We start from the raw sequence: 20,519 nt of genomic DNA, 5'->3' as shown, positions 1-20,519 counted from the left end.
CATAGTCTTGTTTCAGTTTCTAGTTTTCATAGTTTTGTTTCAGTTTCTAATTTTCATAGTCTTATCTTAGTTTCTAGTTTTCATAGTTTAGTCTTTTTCCTGCCTTGCCCTGTTTCTTGTGTTTTGACCATTTGCTCTGGATTCTGGATTACCGCTCTTGCTAAGCCCAAATTGATCGAAGACCCATGCTTGCCCTAGGATTATTCTTTGTCTTGCCATCTATATACCTGTTTGCCAGTGTTTGACCTGACATGGATCCACACATCTCACAACTCGTTAGCCCCGTTACAGATCATTATGAAGATTATAACAGTACTGTACTTTATGTCCTAAGATACTGTACACCACAGGCACACATATGTGAAAATGTGAGCTCAAATTAGTATTTTTTTTTTGAGACAAAGCAGCACAGCAAACTACTGACATACCTGGACATGGTCGACAGAGATCAGTGGTGTTGAGATGTTTAGTCTGGTTAATGAATGTATAAGCAACAACACAGCTGTAGGAATCATCCAGACACTCAAGCTCCAGAGGTAGAGAGAGATCAGGCACACTGATGCTGGACAATAAACTGTTTCCTTTGTACCAGGAGAGAGTCACATCACTTACATTCACAGCTGAACACAGCAGTGAACAATTCTGACCTGATGATCTTTCTGATACTGAAGGGCTTTGAGGAAAGTCACTGATGACTGGAACAGTCAGTAGAGCTACGAAACATGAAGGAAAGATGAACATTTTTAAAACATTTTGGTTTTGCATTTATTGTGACGGGAGAGTGGAGAGCAGACAAGAAATAAAGCAGGAGTGAGAGAGGGGAGGGATTCAAACCCGGGACGCCTGTAAGGCTGGGCATACACTGTGCGATTTTCATCCGATTTTGAGCCAAATTATGACTCGTGCGACTCTTATTCGGGTCAGGACGATTTTCAGCATTTTCGTGTGTCGTTTGTCGTGCAGTGATCGTGCAATGTACAAGGGGAAACGAGAGGCGATTAACCTCTCCCGAATGGCAATCGGTTGGTTGGATGGATTTCTGACATGTCAGAAATTTTGGTCGCCTCTCGTGAGGTATCGCACTATTGAAGTAGGGCTACAAACCGATTTTCCGCGTTTCCCTCACTGCGCATGCGCGAAACCATAAATGAAACCATGGTGACACGGCGTGTAGTGTGTACTGAAGTGATGGAGGGAAAACTTGTGGAGTTATGGCAAAGAAAATAAAAGAAAAATAAAGAGGGAAGAAAACGCCTGCTTACCTCCAGTTCGCGTTGCAAAAGGGATAAAACATATTGACCACGTCTTCCGAGCCACCTGCGCATCCAGATATGCCGAGGCGTTTTTATGTTTTTTTTGGGACGTTTCAGCACACAGAATTGCGCATATCACCAAAGCAGTGCATTTATCCCGGGAAAGCAAGTTTATTCTGAAACAGCCACAAACACCCGGGTTCTGAGGGATCCTACGTGTTGATTCCCCACGTATAGTGTGAGCAGTCAAATCGCAACTCGACGATCGGACCGTACAGTGAGCGCATGCAAATCTTGAGCTTTGGCTTTACGTCGCATGCGATCTACTCATGCAGTTTGAGTTGGTACCATGCCGAAATCTCACAGTAATCGAACAGTGTATGCCTGGTTTAACGCAACAGCGCACTTTCAGTGCACTTTCGCACAAGACTATCAGTGCAGACAAGATTAAAATTTAATAAAAAATTCCCTTTTGGTGTGATTTATTCAGTTTACTCACCATAGACAGCAAGATTGAAGCTATTGTGTTTGACATCTCCATTCATGATCTGTAGTTTATAAAGTCCAGAGTGTAATTTGTTGATGTTTGTGATGGTCAGAGATCCTGTCTGCTCATCTATCTTTAGTCTGCCTCTGAACCTCTCATTCTCTTTATCATCATATACAGAGACGATCTGTTTATAGATTTCAGCAATACGAGTCTCTGAATTCGGAAGTATAAATGTCCACAGTATCAGATCATCTCTCTGTATTTCAGTAACATCAGTGTTTAAAGTGACAGAATCTCCCTCCAACACTGATATCACTGTTTCATCTGAATAATCTCCAGATACACCTGGAACAAAACAGTCAACAACAACAAAGCAAATATTTTCATCTGAGATATCTTTCAGAGTTGTTCTCAGATGTTCTTCATTTGTCAGTTATGTGTAGTAAGAACATTTTTATAAAAAGTAAACGTCTTTCTCCCAGTCGTAATAGCGTAAACAGAGCTGTATTTATTACTTTATTTCAGGTAGGTCTAATATATATATATATATATATATATATATATATATATATATATAGGATCCTTATTAAAAGTGTTAATCAGTCAAGCTTTGGCTGTGAGCGCACAGAAAACAGCGCAGTACCGCGTCTGCGCCTAAACAGTTTTAAATCGGCAAAGCATGCATATGATAAACAAGTCAAACAGTTAATTTAACTTGCATAGTTAATTATTTCATACTTACTATTTATTGTCGATGAGATTGAGTTCTGATTCTGAGAGAGAGCATCTGACGATTTAAAATCAGCATAACATTATGCAAAACGAGTTAAACCTGATAAGAAGTTAATTTTCTTCATAAAAGTGATTTTGGTTTCCCTTAATTTTATCCGAACTTGGCAGGGTTTGTGTTTGTGTTTTTTTTTTTGTAAGCATGTAATCTGGCAGACGATTTTTCCAAAGCGACTTTCATTATATTTGTTTAGTTCATTAAAGTTACCATTGTTACGATAAGTATTTGCGCATAAATAGCTTAAATTTATGCCCATTTATGAGAAGAGCATGCACAACTACATGAACTGAAGCTATATATATAAAAAAGCATAACTTACCGTCTAAAAGCCATAAGCAAAAACAGAAAAACGCGTAAGACATATTCCTTAACAGCTCAAAAGATAAAACGTGTGTGGGACTGCATCCAGGAGCTACTTCAAAAAAAAAAAAAAACCTTTTCAGACATGCAGGAGACTTGATCATTTATCTTGTCTTTCATCAACCGAATATACATTTGAATATTAACTGAACACAAATATATTTTAACTGAATATATATTGTACTGAATCAGTGTGCTTTTTAAGGTATAACTTGCCTGTACATGTGTGTGACGTTCTTTACATTTAGAAAGCACGAGGAGAACCATGCCCCCTTATATGAAGAATGTAGTAAACAAGTTTAGAAGTAAATGAGTGAAATCATTAGCTACACATCAGTTTAAAGCGTTGTTGTTATGATGACATATCTTCAATTAAAATATGGGCAATATAACATAATATAATATTTACATTTAATTGCCCATCTTTTAACTGAAGATATGCCATAACAACAACATTTTGAACCGAAATGTAATTATTTCAATCAGTTAACATTTGGTTTTAATGAAAGTATATCTAATTTATGGAAATATTAAATAACAACCCTATTAATTACTATATGTATTACATTTAAAAATAAGAACATTATGATAAAATGCCATGTGGATCAGTCTGTGCCAGTTCTGGGTGGGCCATCTTACCCCAAGATTATCTTTTATTATCTTTTATATTATTTCTTTTTACTTTACGATAATAATAATAATTATAAAAAATAATAACTTTTTAGATATATACTTTTACTACAACAAAAAACATTGATTTCTCCACAGATCCCTCATTAAGAATTAGACACAAACAACATTATACTGATGTGGAAAATACATAAATATTACTGTGTAAAACAACAACAATAATTTACATTGTACAGTATTCAAAGGAGTGGAAACAGTATAAATCAGGAATGGGCAGAAAACAATAAAACTCATTAATAAATGTGGAAACTGGCTGAGAATTTAACAAATAGTTGTAAACTGGCTCAGGTGAAGACAGGAATCATGTCTTTGTTTATTTTGTCTTCAGAAAATGTGGAACAAGCACTAGTTTTCAAAACCGACTTTAGTTTTGCAAACACAAGTAAATTTTTGCTCTTGCAAAGTAGTTTACAGTAAACCACTGTTTCCTGTGGCTCAGACTGCATTTCTTACTCTTTTATCAGATATAGATCAATATATTGACAGAATTTTTACTTATTTCTTTCTTCAGGTTACAGCAGATATTTTGTTTCAGGCTTTGCTTTAAACAAATTAAGATATTTTAGTTAAATGCAGATGAAGGCTGGAGATCCTGAACTGCAATAAAGTTTTTGCATTAGGTATTTATATTACAAACATAATTATGCATTAAGATTGTTTACACTGATGGCACAAGCTGGCCTTCAGCTAAACACACCAAACCATCCACCCACACACTCAATTCACATAAGTCCCCCATACATTATTAAAAAAGGCACAAAAGGCTGTCACTGGTGCAGTACCTTAACAAAAGGTACACATATAAATACCCTAGCTTTAGGCCAAGAGCCTAAGAAATGAGCACAGAACATTTCACTTAGATGCAGTACTGAGCTAGAGTGTCATAGAGCATTCAGAGCCTAGTGTCTCTCACTTACAAACCACATGCTCTGAAACTTGTCAAGAATAACCAAGAAAAACTAAGAAACCATATTCCCATCACACATTGGGACATTGTCAGAAAGCACTAAAATCAATTTATTTAATTATTATTTTTTTTTTTTTTTTGCAAAACAATTGAAACTATTATTTTTATTGATTTAACATTTAACACAGTATACCAAACGTGACACACACAAGAACCAATTTTAAAATATATACATTTTTAAGGTAAATTTAATAATGTTTTCAATGTGGTGGGAAAATCACAATGGACATGTTTGGATCGCCTCCACTGAACTTTGACCTTCCAAAATCTTTTGCATTGTTAGTTTTTAAACACACACACACTACGGAGCCCCACACATGACATGCAAGAAAAAATAAATAAATTGTGTGCACGATTTACTAATCCGTTCCCTCAAGTTACTAAAATATGCACACGATTACTATTGCGTTTCCTCGATTTACTATTGCGTTCCCTAGATTTGCTAAGTCGTGAGCACGATTTAGCAAATCAAGGGAACAAATAAGTAAATAAATTATTATGAATCGAGTGAATGCAATCGTAAATCATGGGAATGCAATAGTAATCGTGTGCATGTTTTAGTACATAGAGGGAACGAATTAGTAAATCGTGCACACGATTTAGCCTTATATTTTTACCTGCATGTCCTGTGCAGGGCTCCGTACACACACACATATATCCCTCTGCAGCTTAAAAGGTGAAGAAGGGCATCTGTGTTTGCAGGTGTTTCACAGCACTTTCACTTCCTTTGTTATAAAATAAAACTCACTTTGAGGCCAAATAAACAAAGATTTTGGCAGCTGCAGTTTTCAAGGGGATTAAGGTAAAGCACCCACCTGCTAAACAGGAGGTGTGTGTGTCTGTGTTTGTGTGTGTTTTGAGTTGTTGGGTGTTTCCCACACTCTCAGTACCCTTTTAAAAGGTACACCATCTTTTTTTCCTTTGTTTTTACCTTTCAGGTATTTCCCTTTTAAGGTAAATGTTATTAACTAAAGTGTACACAATAGTACCCAACTGAAACATATTAGTATTTTGACCTATTTTTTTTTTCCTGAGAGTGCAGAACATCTGCTGTATACAAACGACCCCCGCCCCTCCCCCAAAAATGAGCATCAAGTTCAAGGTTTTTGTGAAAGGTAGGTCACATGACAGTACTAAAAACATGGTGAATGTAGTACGTCCAAATTACATTCATACTAAACAAGTAAGCCTCAGCTCAAAAAAAAAAACATTTATCTGTGTCTTGGGCTGTGGTTCATATTTGCACAAAGTCAACTGAACATGAAATCAGTTTATGCAAATCAGATTATTACGATAACTATTTCACATGTTCAGGCTGATAACAAAACTGTCGTTATGTTGAATTTGAACCAGTTGAATCTGCTTCAACTGAAATTAACTATGGACGTTATATATATATATATATATATATATATATATATATATATATATATATATATATATATATATATATAAATTTATATGTATAAACCCAAAATTATTGTTCAGATCCTTTTTGCTGTTGTTGTTTTTCTGCTTCTTTCTATACTGACCTTTAGATAACATTGTATTTTTTTTTAATATTGCAAATGAAGGAAAATAAACATTGTTGAAACCCACAAGGTTGCTGATCACATTCACAAAAGAAATTCAAAATCAAACACAACCCAAAATTAACCCAAAACAGCTGATTCTGAAAGGTTTTGTGCACCTCGTCATTAGAACATTTAACACGTTTTGTTTTTCTAATACATGCAGTTAGATTTATGTTCTGTTTTACTGAGCTCATCCAGATCTGAAGTCATAAACTACAGCAGCAACTGAAGCCACGCCCACCAGAGCAGAGATGACCAATCTGATCACAGCTTCAGTAGAACCACAACAATGAACAGAGTCTGAGGAAAGAAACAGAAGAACACGGAGACATTAGTGTTCATTTTAACCCTTTCATGCCTGTAAAGAGCACCAACATTACCACTGACAGACCTGGACACGTGTGACAGAGTTGAGTGATGTCCAGATGTGTGGTCTGGTTTGTGATGGGATTGTTGATCACACAGCTGTAGATGTTGTTCTTCTGTTGACGAGCTGGAAAATAATTAAGGAAAAAAAAAACATTATTATCCAGATTCTCCAAAATATATTTAAGAAAATAGTAAGACAATGATGTGTGCATATAAAAATGGGGAAATTAATGGTCCTGACTAGTAGGAAGATGAAACAATAGCACAAACATAACGTTTCTCACATTCACAAACAGTGTAATAATTACTAATTAAAATGAGATTATTAGAGTAATACTTTACTCACCGTAGACTTTGACAGAATCTCTTGTATCAGTTTTCTCTGTTGCTGAGGATCAGTAGTTTATAAAGTCCAGAGTGTTCAGATCTGATGTTTCTGATGGTCAGAGATCCAGTTTGATTGCCATCTGTCAGCAAAAATCTTATTACTATCATACATAGACATGTTCTGGTTATATAATTCAGCAATGTGAGTCTCCTGTGATCCAAACATCCACAATAACATATCTTTGCTCTATACTTTAATATCAGTATTTATCATGATAGAATCTCCCTCAGTCACTGATACTGACTTCATTTCATCGCCAAACACAACTGAAATACATTAAACACATATTATTATCAGACTGAGATATAATATCATTAACAGATCTATCAAATAATTATTTTACATATATACACACTGCTCTAAATCTTTATTCTGTTAATGGTTTTTAATATAATTTCATTAAACTTGACAGACAGAAAGGTAAAATAATAATAACATTGTTGCCAATACAAATTGCAGAGTATTTAGTAATTTAAAAAATGTGCTGAAAAGTTACTAACAGCACAGGATAAACAGGAGGAGAGTACACAGATGAGAGAACATCATGCTGGTTCTGGAAACTCTCACTTCAGATAATTATATCACAGGTGTCATTCTAACAGGTTCTCAGAAGAATTATTTGTGGTTGTGAGATGAAACTGGCCCCCTCACATTCTCAAGAACACACACCGTCTAAAACTGTGTGCATTATCTGAACATCCTCTCATCATTTCAGACCACATGCATTCAGCTCACACACATTTACTGACCGCAATAACACAAGATCTGACTCAAAAACATCAACATGTGATGCTTGCAATAAAGTAATAAAGTATTTTACACAATACAACAAAATAGTGTGATTAATCTTCTACCTGAGAGAATCACAACACATTAAAATATCATAACAAACCCACATGAAAAACCATTGTGACATTGTTTTAGTAGAAATTTATATTTTATTGTATTAAATTCCAATTTTATATGCCTACTGTTAATTTAGCTGTGTTATTGTTTTTATTTTATGCTTTTGGTGATTCATTACTATCACTTTAGTGTGTGAGAGAACAATAAATGATCTTGGGTTGATCCAAGAAGGCTCCGCTCATAGTAATCGCCGTGATTTTGCCAAGTAAGACATGTTCCTGGATCAACATTATTGTCCAAAAATATAGACTTAACCCAATCCCTAGCCCTAAACCTAACCCTACCCATAATTTATTCCTAAAGTCAGGGGGAAATGATAGCTGATTAACAAGGGTGTAGAAGCACTTAACCCTGATTTTAAGCCTAAAACAGATATTTCCTGAAAAGTTACATCTCAATTCTGATTGGTTGATTGGAATGTTTGCAGTGTTTTGGTAGACATAGTGTATTGTGTTAGTGTATTATTGTATTTTGAAAATTAGATTTGGAGTTTAGTTTACAATGTGTGATTTTGAGCATGAAATTAACCGTTTTGCCAATTGTGTGTTTTAGGTGTGTTGGTGTGTTAAGAGTTTAGGAAATTTGTTAAATGTATTGAAAAATCTGTCATAGCGATTGTAAAAAACTGTAAACAGTAGCGTAGCCAGAAAAGAGACTCTGGGTGTGCATATGAAAATCTGGGTGTACCACATTTATTGTCAGATTACTGTGCAAAATTATGGGGTAGTATTTTTGTCGCACTGCTTCCGTCCAACCATACTCCTAGTGGTAATTTGCAGGTCGTGTCAAAATGTAGTTAATTGTTAAATGTAATAATTTTCTTCCAAATACGATAATTTTGAACTTCTGGTACAATACTTGGACATTTCCAATCTGGCAACACTGTCTGTTAATGTTGGGCCCGGGGAGGGAGAAACATCCTCATAAGGTGTAACGTTAAGGCCTTGTGTCCGGCTGTCCATCAAGCCAAGGTTTTTTGCTAAAAAAAAATTAAGAAAGGAGCTCTGCGACATATTGCTAGCTAGCAATGTGCAATCAAAAATTATCTGTTTATATCATAGACTGCTGGGGTCACAGTCAGCTGCTGTTTGGTGATTGGTTGGCAGTCCAAATGTCGGCAGATATATTTTAACAAAAATAATTTAAAATTTAAATTATATTTTAACATTTTTAGCATTATTGCACCATATATTGGATTCTTATTTCTGTGCCCCTGAGAGTATGATTTAGAATGTTCAGTGGCGTCACAGAACTGCCAGATTCAAACAGCTTTCGCGCATTGGCTGGCGATGAGTTAGAGACGGACGCGCTCAGCGCTTGTCATATATCACAATTAATATGCAGTGTTTTCAACCACATAATGTTTATTTTAGGTTTCATACATTTAAATATACATAATCACTAGTAAAACAATACATTGGTAGTTTGTAAAATACACACTGATGTCTATGGAAGCAGCAAAAACTATTGTCACAGTGTTTGGGTTGTGTTCCCTGGGTATCCACTAGGTGTCCTCAGTTCCCACGGTGTGTATCATATTATCACTTCCTGTCTCCTTATTTGGTCACCTTCCTCCTTGTTTAGTTAATTGATTGTTCCCCACCTGTCTCCAGTTTCCCCATTATCCTTTTGTGTATTTATACCTGGTCTGTCTGAGTCTTTGTCACGGAGTCCTTGTCGTATGTATGATACCTCCCAGAGTCTGCTCTTCCCGTGTGTTCTTGTTTGTTTTGTTTTTGGATTTTCTGGTTTTGACCCTGCCTGGACTGTTTACCCCTTTTGGATTGCCCCTCAATAAACCTCATACCTGCATTTGGATCTCTCCCTTGTTTCTTGTATCAGCGTACGTGACAACTATCTTATCAAATATAATTTGCAGACGTGTTTTATTCATATATCAGACACACATAGCAGAACAATAAAATTTACTCTATTCTTCGTCCAGTTCAACAGCCACTTACTTTCATGTATTTCGGGAGAAACTGGGGAATTCAAGTGCTGTACGTTAAATCCGGCTGACAGGACTCTGAACTGCAGCGCTCATCTCGTTATAGATCAAGATAATTTATAAAGGTTTTTAAACGAAGAATCGGAATATCAGATAGTTGACATGGTAATCAAGTTTGTGTATATATTTTTATAAAAAATTAAAAACTAAATAAAACTAATATTACTAGCCTACTTAATACATCTGTTAGTGGCTGCGGTGTGTCACTTGACAATCATGACGTGTCGCCATGGAAACAAGGGGTCAGTTAAAATATTTGTATTTTAAGCGTGAAAGGGTTGATTTAAAAATATATATATTTTCTAAGTAAACAACAATAGCCCAAGTTTAGTTAAAAAAAAATTATTGAGGCCATAAAAAATAATTCTGCATCTATTTTTAAGTGTGCCAGCTGCCACTGTGGATGGCACAGGCACACCCTGGCACACCAGTGGCTATGCCACTGGTATTAAATATAATTCCAATTTTATATGCATACTGTTAATTTAGCTGTGTTATTGTTTTTATTTTATGCTTTTGGTGATTCATTACTATCACTTCAGTGTGTGAACAATAAATGATCTTGGGTTGATCCAAGATGGCTCCGCTCATAGTAATCGCCGTGATTTTGCCAAGTAAGACATGTTCCTGGATCAACATCTTTCAGTGAATCTGGATTAACATTATTGTCCAAAAATATAGACTTAACCCAATCCCTAGCCCTAAACCTAACCCCAACCATAATTTATTCCTAAAATCAGTGGGAAATGATAGCTGATTAACAAGGGTGTAGAAGCCTAAAACAGATATTTCCTGAAAAGTTACATATCAATTCTTATTGGTTGATTGGAATGTAAGAAATATGTTGTACTTGGTGAAATCACACTCACCCCTCTGTGGTGTCATCCGCAGTTGTTCTTATGTTTTTGTTAGTTTGTCCTGTCTTTAGTTATATCCCTGCAATCAGTTTCACCAAAGACAAATTGCTGTATCCAGTTTACGATTATTCGGATGTTTTTCTGGACATTGTAGTCAGGGGAGCATCAGCACTGTTCAGACACTTTCTTTCCTGTGAACTGCCAAAATACAGACACCACATCACAAGTCCCAAGAGAGACAGACATATATTGGATCACTGATCACTGATCTAACTCTTCAATCTCATTTAGTTGCATAATTTTAGCTCTTTTAGACTTTTAGCAGTTTATTTATTATTCATCAAAGAGAATGAGTACATGAATGAAAGATTTATTTATAATAATTCATGTTGCAGTCGATTAGAAACAGAAGTCAAGATTCAGAATCATATTAATCATAGATCAGTCCTGAAGAGTTGTGGTGTATTCTGGGTGATGATCAGTGATCTGCAGACGGTAGATGATCTGTGTGTATTCTGACAGACTTTTCTCATCTACAAACACAAACACATGCAGATGTTGAGTCAATTTCTGACACACTGATATTTAGATTATAATATGTATATTTGTCATATTAGAACTATAATAAATGTAATTTTTTTTTTATATAATTTTTTGTCATGTAGTAATACTTTTTCTTGCTCACATTTCCTGACGCAGCAGTAAAACACACATGAAGAAATGAGCAGCAGCACACAAACACTTATAGGTGACACGAAATATAAACCCTGGATGTTTTCTGTAATAGACAGCGTGAACGGTCAGTCATTCATCCAAATGCTATGAACTGTACATTTAGAAAGAAAATGTATTGAAAATGTTGCTGCTAACCTGGACATGTCTGACAGAGATCAGTGATGTTGAGATGTGTAGTTCGGTTGATGAATGAATAAGCAACAACACAACTGTAGGAATCATCCAGACACTCAATCTCCAGAGGTAGAGAGAGACTGATGCTGAGATCGGACACACTGATGCTGGACAATAAACTGTTTCCTTTGTACCAGGAGAGAGTCACATCTCTCACATTCACAGCTGAACACAGGAATGAACATTTAGACACTGATGATGATGTTTCTGTTGATGAACATCGAGAAGAGTCTCTGATGATGACAGGAACAGGAAGAAGAGCTGGAGAACATGAGAGAAACAAATATCATTTTAGGACAAAAAATAATTGATCATGAAATGTCTAGATATTATTAATCTTCTTCGTAGATATTGGCTGTTTATTACTTATAAAGCACATATTAATGGCTTATTCTGCACGACCTTATTCTACTACAATAACTATCTTATATTATGCATTAAATGTGAAAAATCTTAGTTAATATTGAAAATAATATTAGACATATACGAAGAACAAAAGCTGTAATTCCCTTCAAGGGATACTTCACCCAAAAATGAAAATACTGTCATCACTTTCAAGTTGTTTCAAACCAGTATGAGTTTCTTTCTTCTGTTGAACACAAAGAAGATATCTTTAATAATGTTGGTAACCAAACAGTTGCTGGTTCTTACTTTCATTGTATTTTTTATCATTGTATTTTTTTCCATAAAGTATAAGTCAGTGAGGACCAGCGACTGTTTTGTTATCAACATTATTCAGAATATCTTCTTCTGTGTTCACTGAAATATTAATTGTTGAAGCGATTAGAAAGAGAAAACAGATGAGATCTCATACATTAGAATCAGGAGAAGAGTGAAGTAAGTCTAACAACATTTGAAGTTTTGTCCCCTTGGAACTATAAAGTTCTATCTGCATTTCGAGTAGTTTTTTTAGATATTGAGCTTCAAATTTTTTGTGTTCCCTTCGACTGTGTAGATAGAACCTTATTGTTTTTTAAATAAAAATCCCATAATGTATACAACATAAAAAAATCTATCACATAATGTAAATAAATTGTCAAAGTATAACAATATGGGAATAACTCAATTTTGACAAAAATGTCAGATAGAACCTTATAATTCCAAGGGGACGGTTTAACATGTTCATAATTAAATAATTAAACTACAGGAAATAAACATCTGATCTGGATTATACATCTATCTACAGTAGAAACTTAATGCAATAATCAATAAGCATCAAACGGTATAAATGAAGATGGTGCTCATAAAAATTAACAGCATGCTAAATATACATAAGCATACTTATAATAATAAAATGACAGCTTTGAATGGATATTTTGTAACATAACATATTTAGTAAATATCTAAAATATCTTAATAAATTTTCTCACCATAGACAGAAACATTGAACTTCTTGTATGAAGTTCCTCTTTCTTTGTTGATGATTGTTAGTTTATAAAGTCCAGTGTGTTCAGTTCTGATGTTTCTGATGATCAGAGATCCAGTTTGATTGTCCAACTGGAGTCTTTTCTCAAATATTGTATTAGTGGCATCTATATAAAGGTTCTGTCTGTGGATTTCAGCTATCCTCGTCTCTTTAGGTCCAACCATCCACAGAATCTGATCATCTCTCTGTATTTCAGTAACATCAGTGTTTAGAGAGACAGAATCTCCTTCAGTCACTGACACTGACTTCACTTCATCTGTATCACCAAACACACCTGAAAATCATATAAATCCAATATACTGTAATTATTAGAAAACTACATTTAAATTAAATAAATAACAATTATAAACCCCATTTCCTGATTAAAAGAGTAACTCACCACACAGGACAATCAGGATCAGAGCGCAGAGGAAAGAAAACATCATTCTGGATCTGAAAACTCTCATTTCAGATATTCATCAAAGGTATTTTTCAGTCTAACAGGTTACTTTGTGGTTTTAAGTTACTTTGTGGTTGTAAGAAAACAGTGCAGAAGATCTCACACTTTCATGAACATGAACACACAGAAACATCATCTAACACTGTGTGCTTCAGCTGAAGATCATTGCAGCACTTTAAACCACATTCTCACAGCTCAGACACACATTTACTGAATGAGGGGGGAACCGGCGGACAATCAAACAGACTTTTAATTACAAAATAAATACAAAACAGCGCGTCAGCCCCTCGCGGACGACTGTCATGCACAAATAAAAAGCAAACACAACTAAAATCCAGGCCTGGTCCTCTCTCGTCCTTCACTGTCGTCGCTCCAGTTTTATATCCCTCCATCTCTTCTGTGGGACTCGAGACCGGTGAGTGTCGAGCAGGTGTAGCTCATCTCCAATCACTCCCCCGGCCTCGCTCCTGTTCCCACGTCTCTCGGCCCAGCCCCACTCGTCACAGTAAAATATCCACATATGAATCAAACACTGTTCATTGATTCAATGACACTGTTTTAGCACAATGTCAAGTTTTAGTACGTACAGTAAGTGGGCAGATTCACTGACAATCAACTTCAAGTTATGTGTTGAACACGATTATTTATTATAAAAGTATATTTCCCCAGCACTGGTCACAAATACATGACAATGTGAATTCAACAACTTTTATGAATCATTTGGAGATAAAGCAGCACACTATTAACAAACATAGTTTGGTGAATAAACTCTAATGTTGATTTATCTGAACATGTCTGACAGAGATCAGCTGCTTATGAAACATTTCAAAATGTTAATGTTAGATGGCTTTGATTTGGTCAACCATGAACAAGCAACTGATCTCCGGTCAGTTTTATAAGACTATTTTTTATGAATTTAGTTAATTTTAATACTTAGGCGCGTATAATACAATGAGAATATGTAATATGTACTGTATGCTGTTAGATTAGAAAACATCGCCCCCTGTTGTCTCTTTCTGTTCTGTTTTACTGAGCTCTTCCAGATCTGAAGTCATAAACTACAGCAGCAACTGAAGCCACGCCCACCAGAGCAGAGATGACCAATCGGATCACAGCTTCAGTGGAACCACAACAATGAACAGAGTCTGAGGAAAGAAACAGAAGAACACGGAGACATTAGTGTTCATTTGAACCCTTTCAGGCCTGTAAAGAGCACCAACATTACCACTGACAGACCTGGGGTCTCATTTATAAAACTATGCGTAGGATCTTTACTAAAAGTTTACGTGCGCCCAAAAGCCAAAAATGGCGTACGCCAAAAAATATTCCGATTTATAAAACCGTGCGTACGCACACCTGTAAGCAATGTTCCCTTTATAAATCACAGATCACCCGCAGATGTGCGTACGTGAACCAGCCTCATATCCCGCCCTGTACACGCCCATTTTTAACCATAAATAGTCAATGCAAATCACCTCATGATTGCTGATCAGCATGTAAATGAGAGTGGAATCCCATATATACCTGGAAAACTGGCATGCGACCCGCCAATTAATTAATCCAAGAAAGTGAAAACGTGCATTTCTGTTAGCCTAATTTTAATAATGGCGACAGGTGAGAAAAGAGGAAAAAAACGTAATTTCTCAGATACTGAGATTGAAACACTTGTAGGGGAGGTGGAGGCTCGGAAAACTGTGTTATTTGGTGGCCACAGCAGTGGGGTCACTAATAAAAAGAAGCAGTGCGAGTGGCAAAGTATTGCTTCTGCCGTCAATTGTGTCAGTGGGACAGAACGGACAGTTGCAGAATTAAAGAAAAAATGGTCCGACCTGAAGGTATACAAATTTTTTTTTTACCAACATATTACATTTGTGTTTTATTAGGCTATATACCTATATAAATAGCAATATTGATTTTCAAAAAGTTTTATTTACATGTGCTTACAGTATGCAAAATATGTGAAATAAAGATTCTCATTCATTCAAGGTGGAGGCAAAGAGAAAACTGTCCTCCCACCGCCAGAGCGTGGCTGCAACTGGTGGGGGCCCATGTACAGCTGATCTCACATCAGTGGACAGCAAAATCGCGGCTATAATTGGGGAGGTCAGCGTGTGTGGTATTGTGTCGGAAAAGGAGGGAGACACTGACGTGACTGAAACCACAGAGGAGCAAGGTTAAACCGATTTTTAATCATTAACGCTGTACATTTGAGTGTGTGGGGTGATAAATGGATAAATGTTGCCAATTGTTTGTCCTCCAGTCCTTCCGGAGTCTGAAGCTGTAAATGAACAGGAGGTTCAGGGTGAGGGGTTCTCAGATGCAGATGCACAGCGTCCGGCTCAAAGCAGTGCCCCTTCTGCGTCTGGCACGTCCAAAAGTGGTCGGGTACTCACTGACGCAGTCCTGCAGTTACAGCGAGAGACAATAAACGCTGTCAACAGGGTTGCAGATGAGCTACGGCAGATGAGAGAAGTGATGCAAGAAATTGCACAATCATTAAAAGATGCAGTTAAAACATGAACCTTGAGTTTTGTCTTTCTTTACAAACGCCGCATGACATCCTCACGGATTCTTGCACCTCGTTGATATCCCTCTTGTCGGCCAGGGGGCTGTGGCTCGGGGTCGTAATGCTGGGGTAGAGGGAGATCAGGAGGGAGAGGAATACCGTTTCTCAGTGCTATATTGTGCAAAACACCACACGCCCTGACAATCTTGCACACTTTTGCTGGATGGTATAAAAGTCTGCCACCCGAGGCATCCAGAGCACGCCATCTGCATTTCAGGATGCCGATGGCACGCTCCACAACTGCGCGGGCACGAGAGTGGACCTCGTTATAATGAGTTTCCTCTGCGCTCTGCGGGTTTAAAAATGGGGTGAGGAGCCAGCGTCTCAGGGGGTAGCCACTGTCGCCTGCAGGTTATAATTATATTAAAAACAAAATGGTTACAGTTTCTACTTTTTAATATTGTTAAACTCACCAAGAAGCCAGCCATCACGTACTGCGCCTGCATTTAGTCTGTTCCCTACACTGCTATGTGTCAAGATAAAGGAATCATGTGTTGAACCAGGCCAGCGTGCCACAATGTTTGTGAGGGTCATGTTGGAGTCACATATGATTTGCACATTAATAGAATGCACATGCTTTCTATTAACATAAGCAAATTCATTTTCAGATGGTGCCCTTATAGCAACATGAGTGCAGTCAATTGCGCCGATTACATTTGGGAAACCAGACATTGCTGCAAATTGCGTTTTAATTTCGGCCTGTTCTCGCACAGTGTAGGGGAACCTGATGTATCGACTAACCATATTAAGTATACCATTTAAAACGACAGATATTATGGCACTCAGGGACGGCTGTGATATACCAGACCTATAGGGTGAGATGATAGATTCCAATAGAATTATTTCATATACAAAAAGGTCTTAGAGACAAATTTGAGGATTACTTATAGTTTTTTTATATTATTAATTTACCTGTCTGCCAATTCCCGCTGGAAACAGCCGGTTGCCAAGAACCCCAGAGTGGTGAGGACTTGTATTTGGACTGGGATGGCATGGTTCCGGCGTGTTGCCCTCTCTAATACTGGACCCAATTCAGCACATAGATCCAAGAGCACAGCTCTAGGGAATCTAAATCGGCTTATTAGCCAGTCATCATCATGGGCCAGGAAATCATCATGGTCCCTGAAAACTCGTTCTCTCCTTATTCTGCCATTAGCGTAATCCTCCAACAGTGCCAGGAGTGCCATCATGAAGCATTACATACCCGGGTCACCGGAGAATTTATATGTTTCTAGCAAATAGACTGATCGTTAACACCTTGACAAAATCACTTAATTAATTTGTGGGCGAAAATTTAAGACGAAAATGTTATAGTGAACACATGCTTCTTGACGGTTTTGTAATGAACACCGTAATAGTTAGGACCGATGATGAGTAGCGATTGTGCTTCATGACTGTATTTGCAGACTTTGACATTTTATGATATAGGCTATGTACATTAAGGAAAATATTTCCTTTTTACACTGTGTTCTGCAGTTCTCTAATAAAAGGGTATTTCATGCTATTCTGTAGGCTATCACATGTATCGCGCCATGTCCTCCTGTGCTCCTGTTGTGGACAATGTGACTGTAAGGCAGCGCTGATTATTATTTTATTTTACTTTTAATACATTTTGAATTACGTTTGGATTTTACTAGATGTATATAGCCTAAAACAATCGGCACAAATAACACTGTTGGATTTAATCTTCATGATAATGTGGATATAACGTATGAAATGGAGTGAAAATTAAATGTCATTAATTCTTATAATCGTTCTTCTCACATTTATTTTCTACAATCTAACTTCAGTTCACGACCTCACCATCGGTGTCGCCAATTCCCTTTGTCTCCAGAATGTGCGTACGCACGGCTCAAAGTTTGCTTAAAGGTGCGCACATTCTCCCGTCAAGTTTGTTTTTTATAGATCACAACCTTTGCGTGGGAACTGGCGTACGTACGTTTCCAGCCCCGTTTTGTGCGTACGCACGCTTTATAAATGAGGCCCCTGGACACGTCTGACAGAGTTGACTGATGTTGACACATTATTATTAGACATATACTAAATAATCTAATTTCCTGGAGCTAATTGCGCACTTCTAAAAGGTAAAATATGTATTTTTAATCTCTTGTGAAAATGCACTTGTGTTTAAATGCTACATTTACTGATTAAAAGTATTATAAAAGTATTTTACTTACCACAAAGAACAAACAGGGTTAGAGCACACAGATGAGAGGACATCGTGATAGAAACGTCCAGCCAAGTGTCACTTCAGACACAGAAGAGTGACTTCCTGAACAAAAACTGCAGCTGCTTCCTAAATCTAGACTTTTAAATCAAAACAGAACTGGTTTTAGTGGTCTATGTTTCATTTTCATCTCTGTCTGTGCTCTCTAGACAGTTTAATTCATTCTTTATCCTCTTCTTAAATCATATTGAAGATCACAACATAACTCTGTAATGTCAAAATATTTATTTGTGTTTATAAGAAAAAACTCCACATCTTGCACTCTCATGAACACGAACAAACCAACCTGGTCTCACAGAATTCCGTGAAATGTCCACGGGCCCTTAACTCAAAATCCGTGAAATCATCACGGAATTGCCCCAAATTCCGTGACGCGGCCACGGATATATCTCCAACGCAAGTCAATGACACTGACCTTCCGTGGTCCACACACGGATACCCGTTTCAATGACGGAGTACAGAACTCGCTCAACGGACGTGCTTTCTCATTTGGAAACGCAACATTTGAAGTATTTGTTTCTTTTCCAATGCCATAATGACGTTAACCAGACAGTTATTGTAGTTATTGCATTGTCCTGCCATCATAAAAAATCACTTTGATTCTGTTAGCCTAACTAAAATCTGTGATACGAGCACGGAGTCTGTGCTGAGATCACGGATAACTCTAACGCAAGTAAATGACACTCATCTTCCGTGGTCCACACACGGATGCAGTCTCACGGCAGTTCGTGATTTGGGCACGTAATTTAATCTATTTATTCGTGGCATGGACACGTTTATTTCGTTATTTTCGTGATTGCAGCACGTTTTTTTTAAACTAATGCATTTCAATTGGAGGCATCTTTCGTGCATCAGCACGATACTTTCTGATTAATTAATTTTTTTCCCCCACAGGACAACAGAAGAAACTTACTGAAACTTTTTTTTTTTTTAAAAATCGGAGCTTAACTTACTGTAACAAAACTGAGCAACATACTGTATTGCTGGTGACAAAAACACACATTAAAACTTTTTTGGCTGTAAAATGCACAATGGTTCTTTTTTTACTTTTTTTTTATTGATTTTTATTTTTTTCATAGGCCTAGATTTTTTTTTAATTACAGATATCAATATCAAGTCCTTGACACATAACTGTAACACATTTTCACATTTAGAAACAATATAGTTTAAATAAAAAGAATAAATAAATAAACTAGCAGAGATCTTTTTTTTTTTACTTTAGACTCTAAAGTTAAAAGTTTTTATTAAGGTTATTGTAAAGGCTGCTTAAAAATGCTGTTGCTGATGAGCCGCTGATCGCTGTCAGATTCTGCGATATGAATGTCCGCGTTGGATTGTGGCTAATGGGCTTAGAATGAGCCCCGCTCGGCCCGTGTTCTGGCTTACTGTAATATTTCACCGGTAATAAGACCGAAATAATATAATTAAAATAAAGAAATGAATCAATACAATGATAACATCTAAATAAATGTTGATAGATGTAGCCTTATAGTTTTAAAAATATCAATAAACAGCAAATCAACACAGCTTCGAAATAATAACCGAAAAAGACCTAAATAATAATAATACATAATTAATATACAGCGCCGCCACTCCCACCACGCGCATCACGCGCTGTGCGTCAACCCATTCACTCCCAAAGCGTCAAAAACTGAAGGCTGGTCAAGCGCCTCTAGCGTCACTGACATGAGATGTTTATCGCTATGAAATCACGTTCAAGAAGTCTCATTCAGCACACATCGCGATACTTGCCATCAGTTTACAAGAGCCGCAGGTGGGGTGAGTAGTAGTAAATATGCTCTTTTAATGCCTGTTATAAAATGTATTCTGTCTTCTTTATTAATCAGATGAGCCTTATGTTTACTCTCTGTATTATATCGGTCATCCGAGGCTGTCTTTGAGTTTCATTGTGTTTAACTAAATGAACAGAGCTGCTAACTGGGGTGATTAAACTCTATCTGTCACGTGACGTGCCATAGACCTGGGATCCGTTTTATATTCATTTCAGGTTCAAAGATGGAAGTTGTATTTGTAGTAAAATCATGGTAACCATGACACCTACAATAGTAGGTCAAACCCAGTAAACAAGACATTTACCATGTTTTTTACCACAGTAACTGTAGTTTTACTATGGTTTCGTGATAGCACAATAATCACCAAAATAACTATAGTTGTACCACTGTAATGATAGTGTTTAAATGTGCTTTTATATGAAATTTCACAGTAATCACATTTACTGTACCATGCTTGTAATACCTTTCTAATGTAAAAAAAAAAAAAAACATTTTTCCCATCTTGCA

The 20,519-nt window shown here is 36.7% G+C and overlaps 2 protein-coding genes and 1 long non-coding RNA gene across 3 annotated transcripts in view; all 3 read right to left on the bottom strand.

Moving 5' to 3' along the window:
* Positions 1-20,519, bottom strand: part of LOC132159625 (uncharacterized) — a 54,255-nt gene that overhangs the window by 17,604 nt on the left and 16,132 nt on the right. The gene's annotated exons all lie outside the window — the stretch shown is intronic.
* LOC132159630 (uncharacterized) lies at positions 6,049-18,460 on the bottom strand. Its single transcript, XM_059569204.1, has 4 exons — positions 18,170-18,460; positions 12,932-13,261; positions 11,523-11,822; positions 6,049-6,424 (listed from the first exon to the last, which is right to left on the bottom strand). Exons 1-4 carry the CDS (start codon positions 18,210-18,212, stop codon positions 6,315-6,317), a joined length of 783 nt encoding a protein of 260 aa, XP_059425187.1. The 5' UTR covers positions 18,213-18,460; the 3' UTR covers positions 6,049-6,314.
* On the bottom strand, positions 9,132-9,898 carry LOC132159639 (uncharacterized). Its single transcript, XR_009437891.1, has 2 exons — positions 9,635-9,898; positions 9,132-9,226 (listed from the first exon to the last, which is right to left on the bottom strand). It is a non-coding gene; the product is annotated as an uncharacterized LOC132159639 (long non-coding RNA).

This window comes from Carassius carassius, chromosome 16 (assembly GCF_963082965.1).
Source record: "Carassius carassius chromosome 16, fCarCar2.1, whole genome shotgun sequence".
In the NCBI taxonomy this organism is placed as follows: Eukaryota; Metazoa; Chordata; class Actinopteri; order Cypriniformes; family Cyprinidae; genus Carassius; species Carassius carassius.
This window is presented reverse-complemented; position numbering and strand designations above follow the sequence as displayed.

What these genes read in the sequence shown, in the direction of transcription:
- LOC132159630 (XM_059569204.1), bottom strand. Translation starts at nt 18,212, where the DNA reads ATGTCCTCTCATCTGTGTGCTCTAACCCTGTTTGTTCTTTGTG. An exon ending in AACCCTGTTTGTTCTTTGTG is followed by an intron (nt 13,262 to 18,169) that starts GTAAGTAAAATA and finishes TATGATTTTCAG; the next exon opens with GTGTGTTTGGTGATACAGAT. An exon ending in TCTCTGTCAGACATGTCCAG is followed by an intron (nt 6,425 to 11,522) that starts GTTAGCAGCAAC and finishes TTCTTTCCTCAG; the next exon opens with ACTCTGTTCATTGTTGTGGT.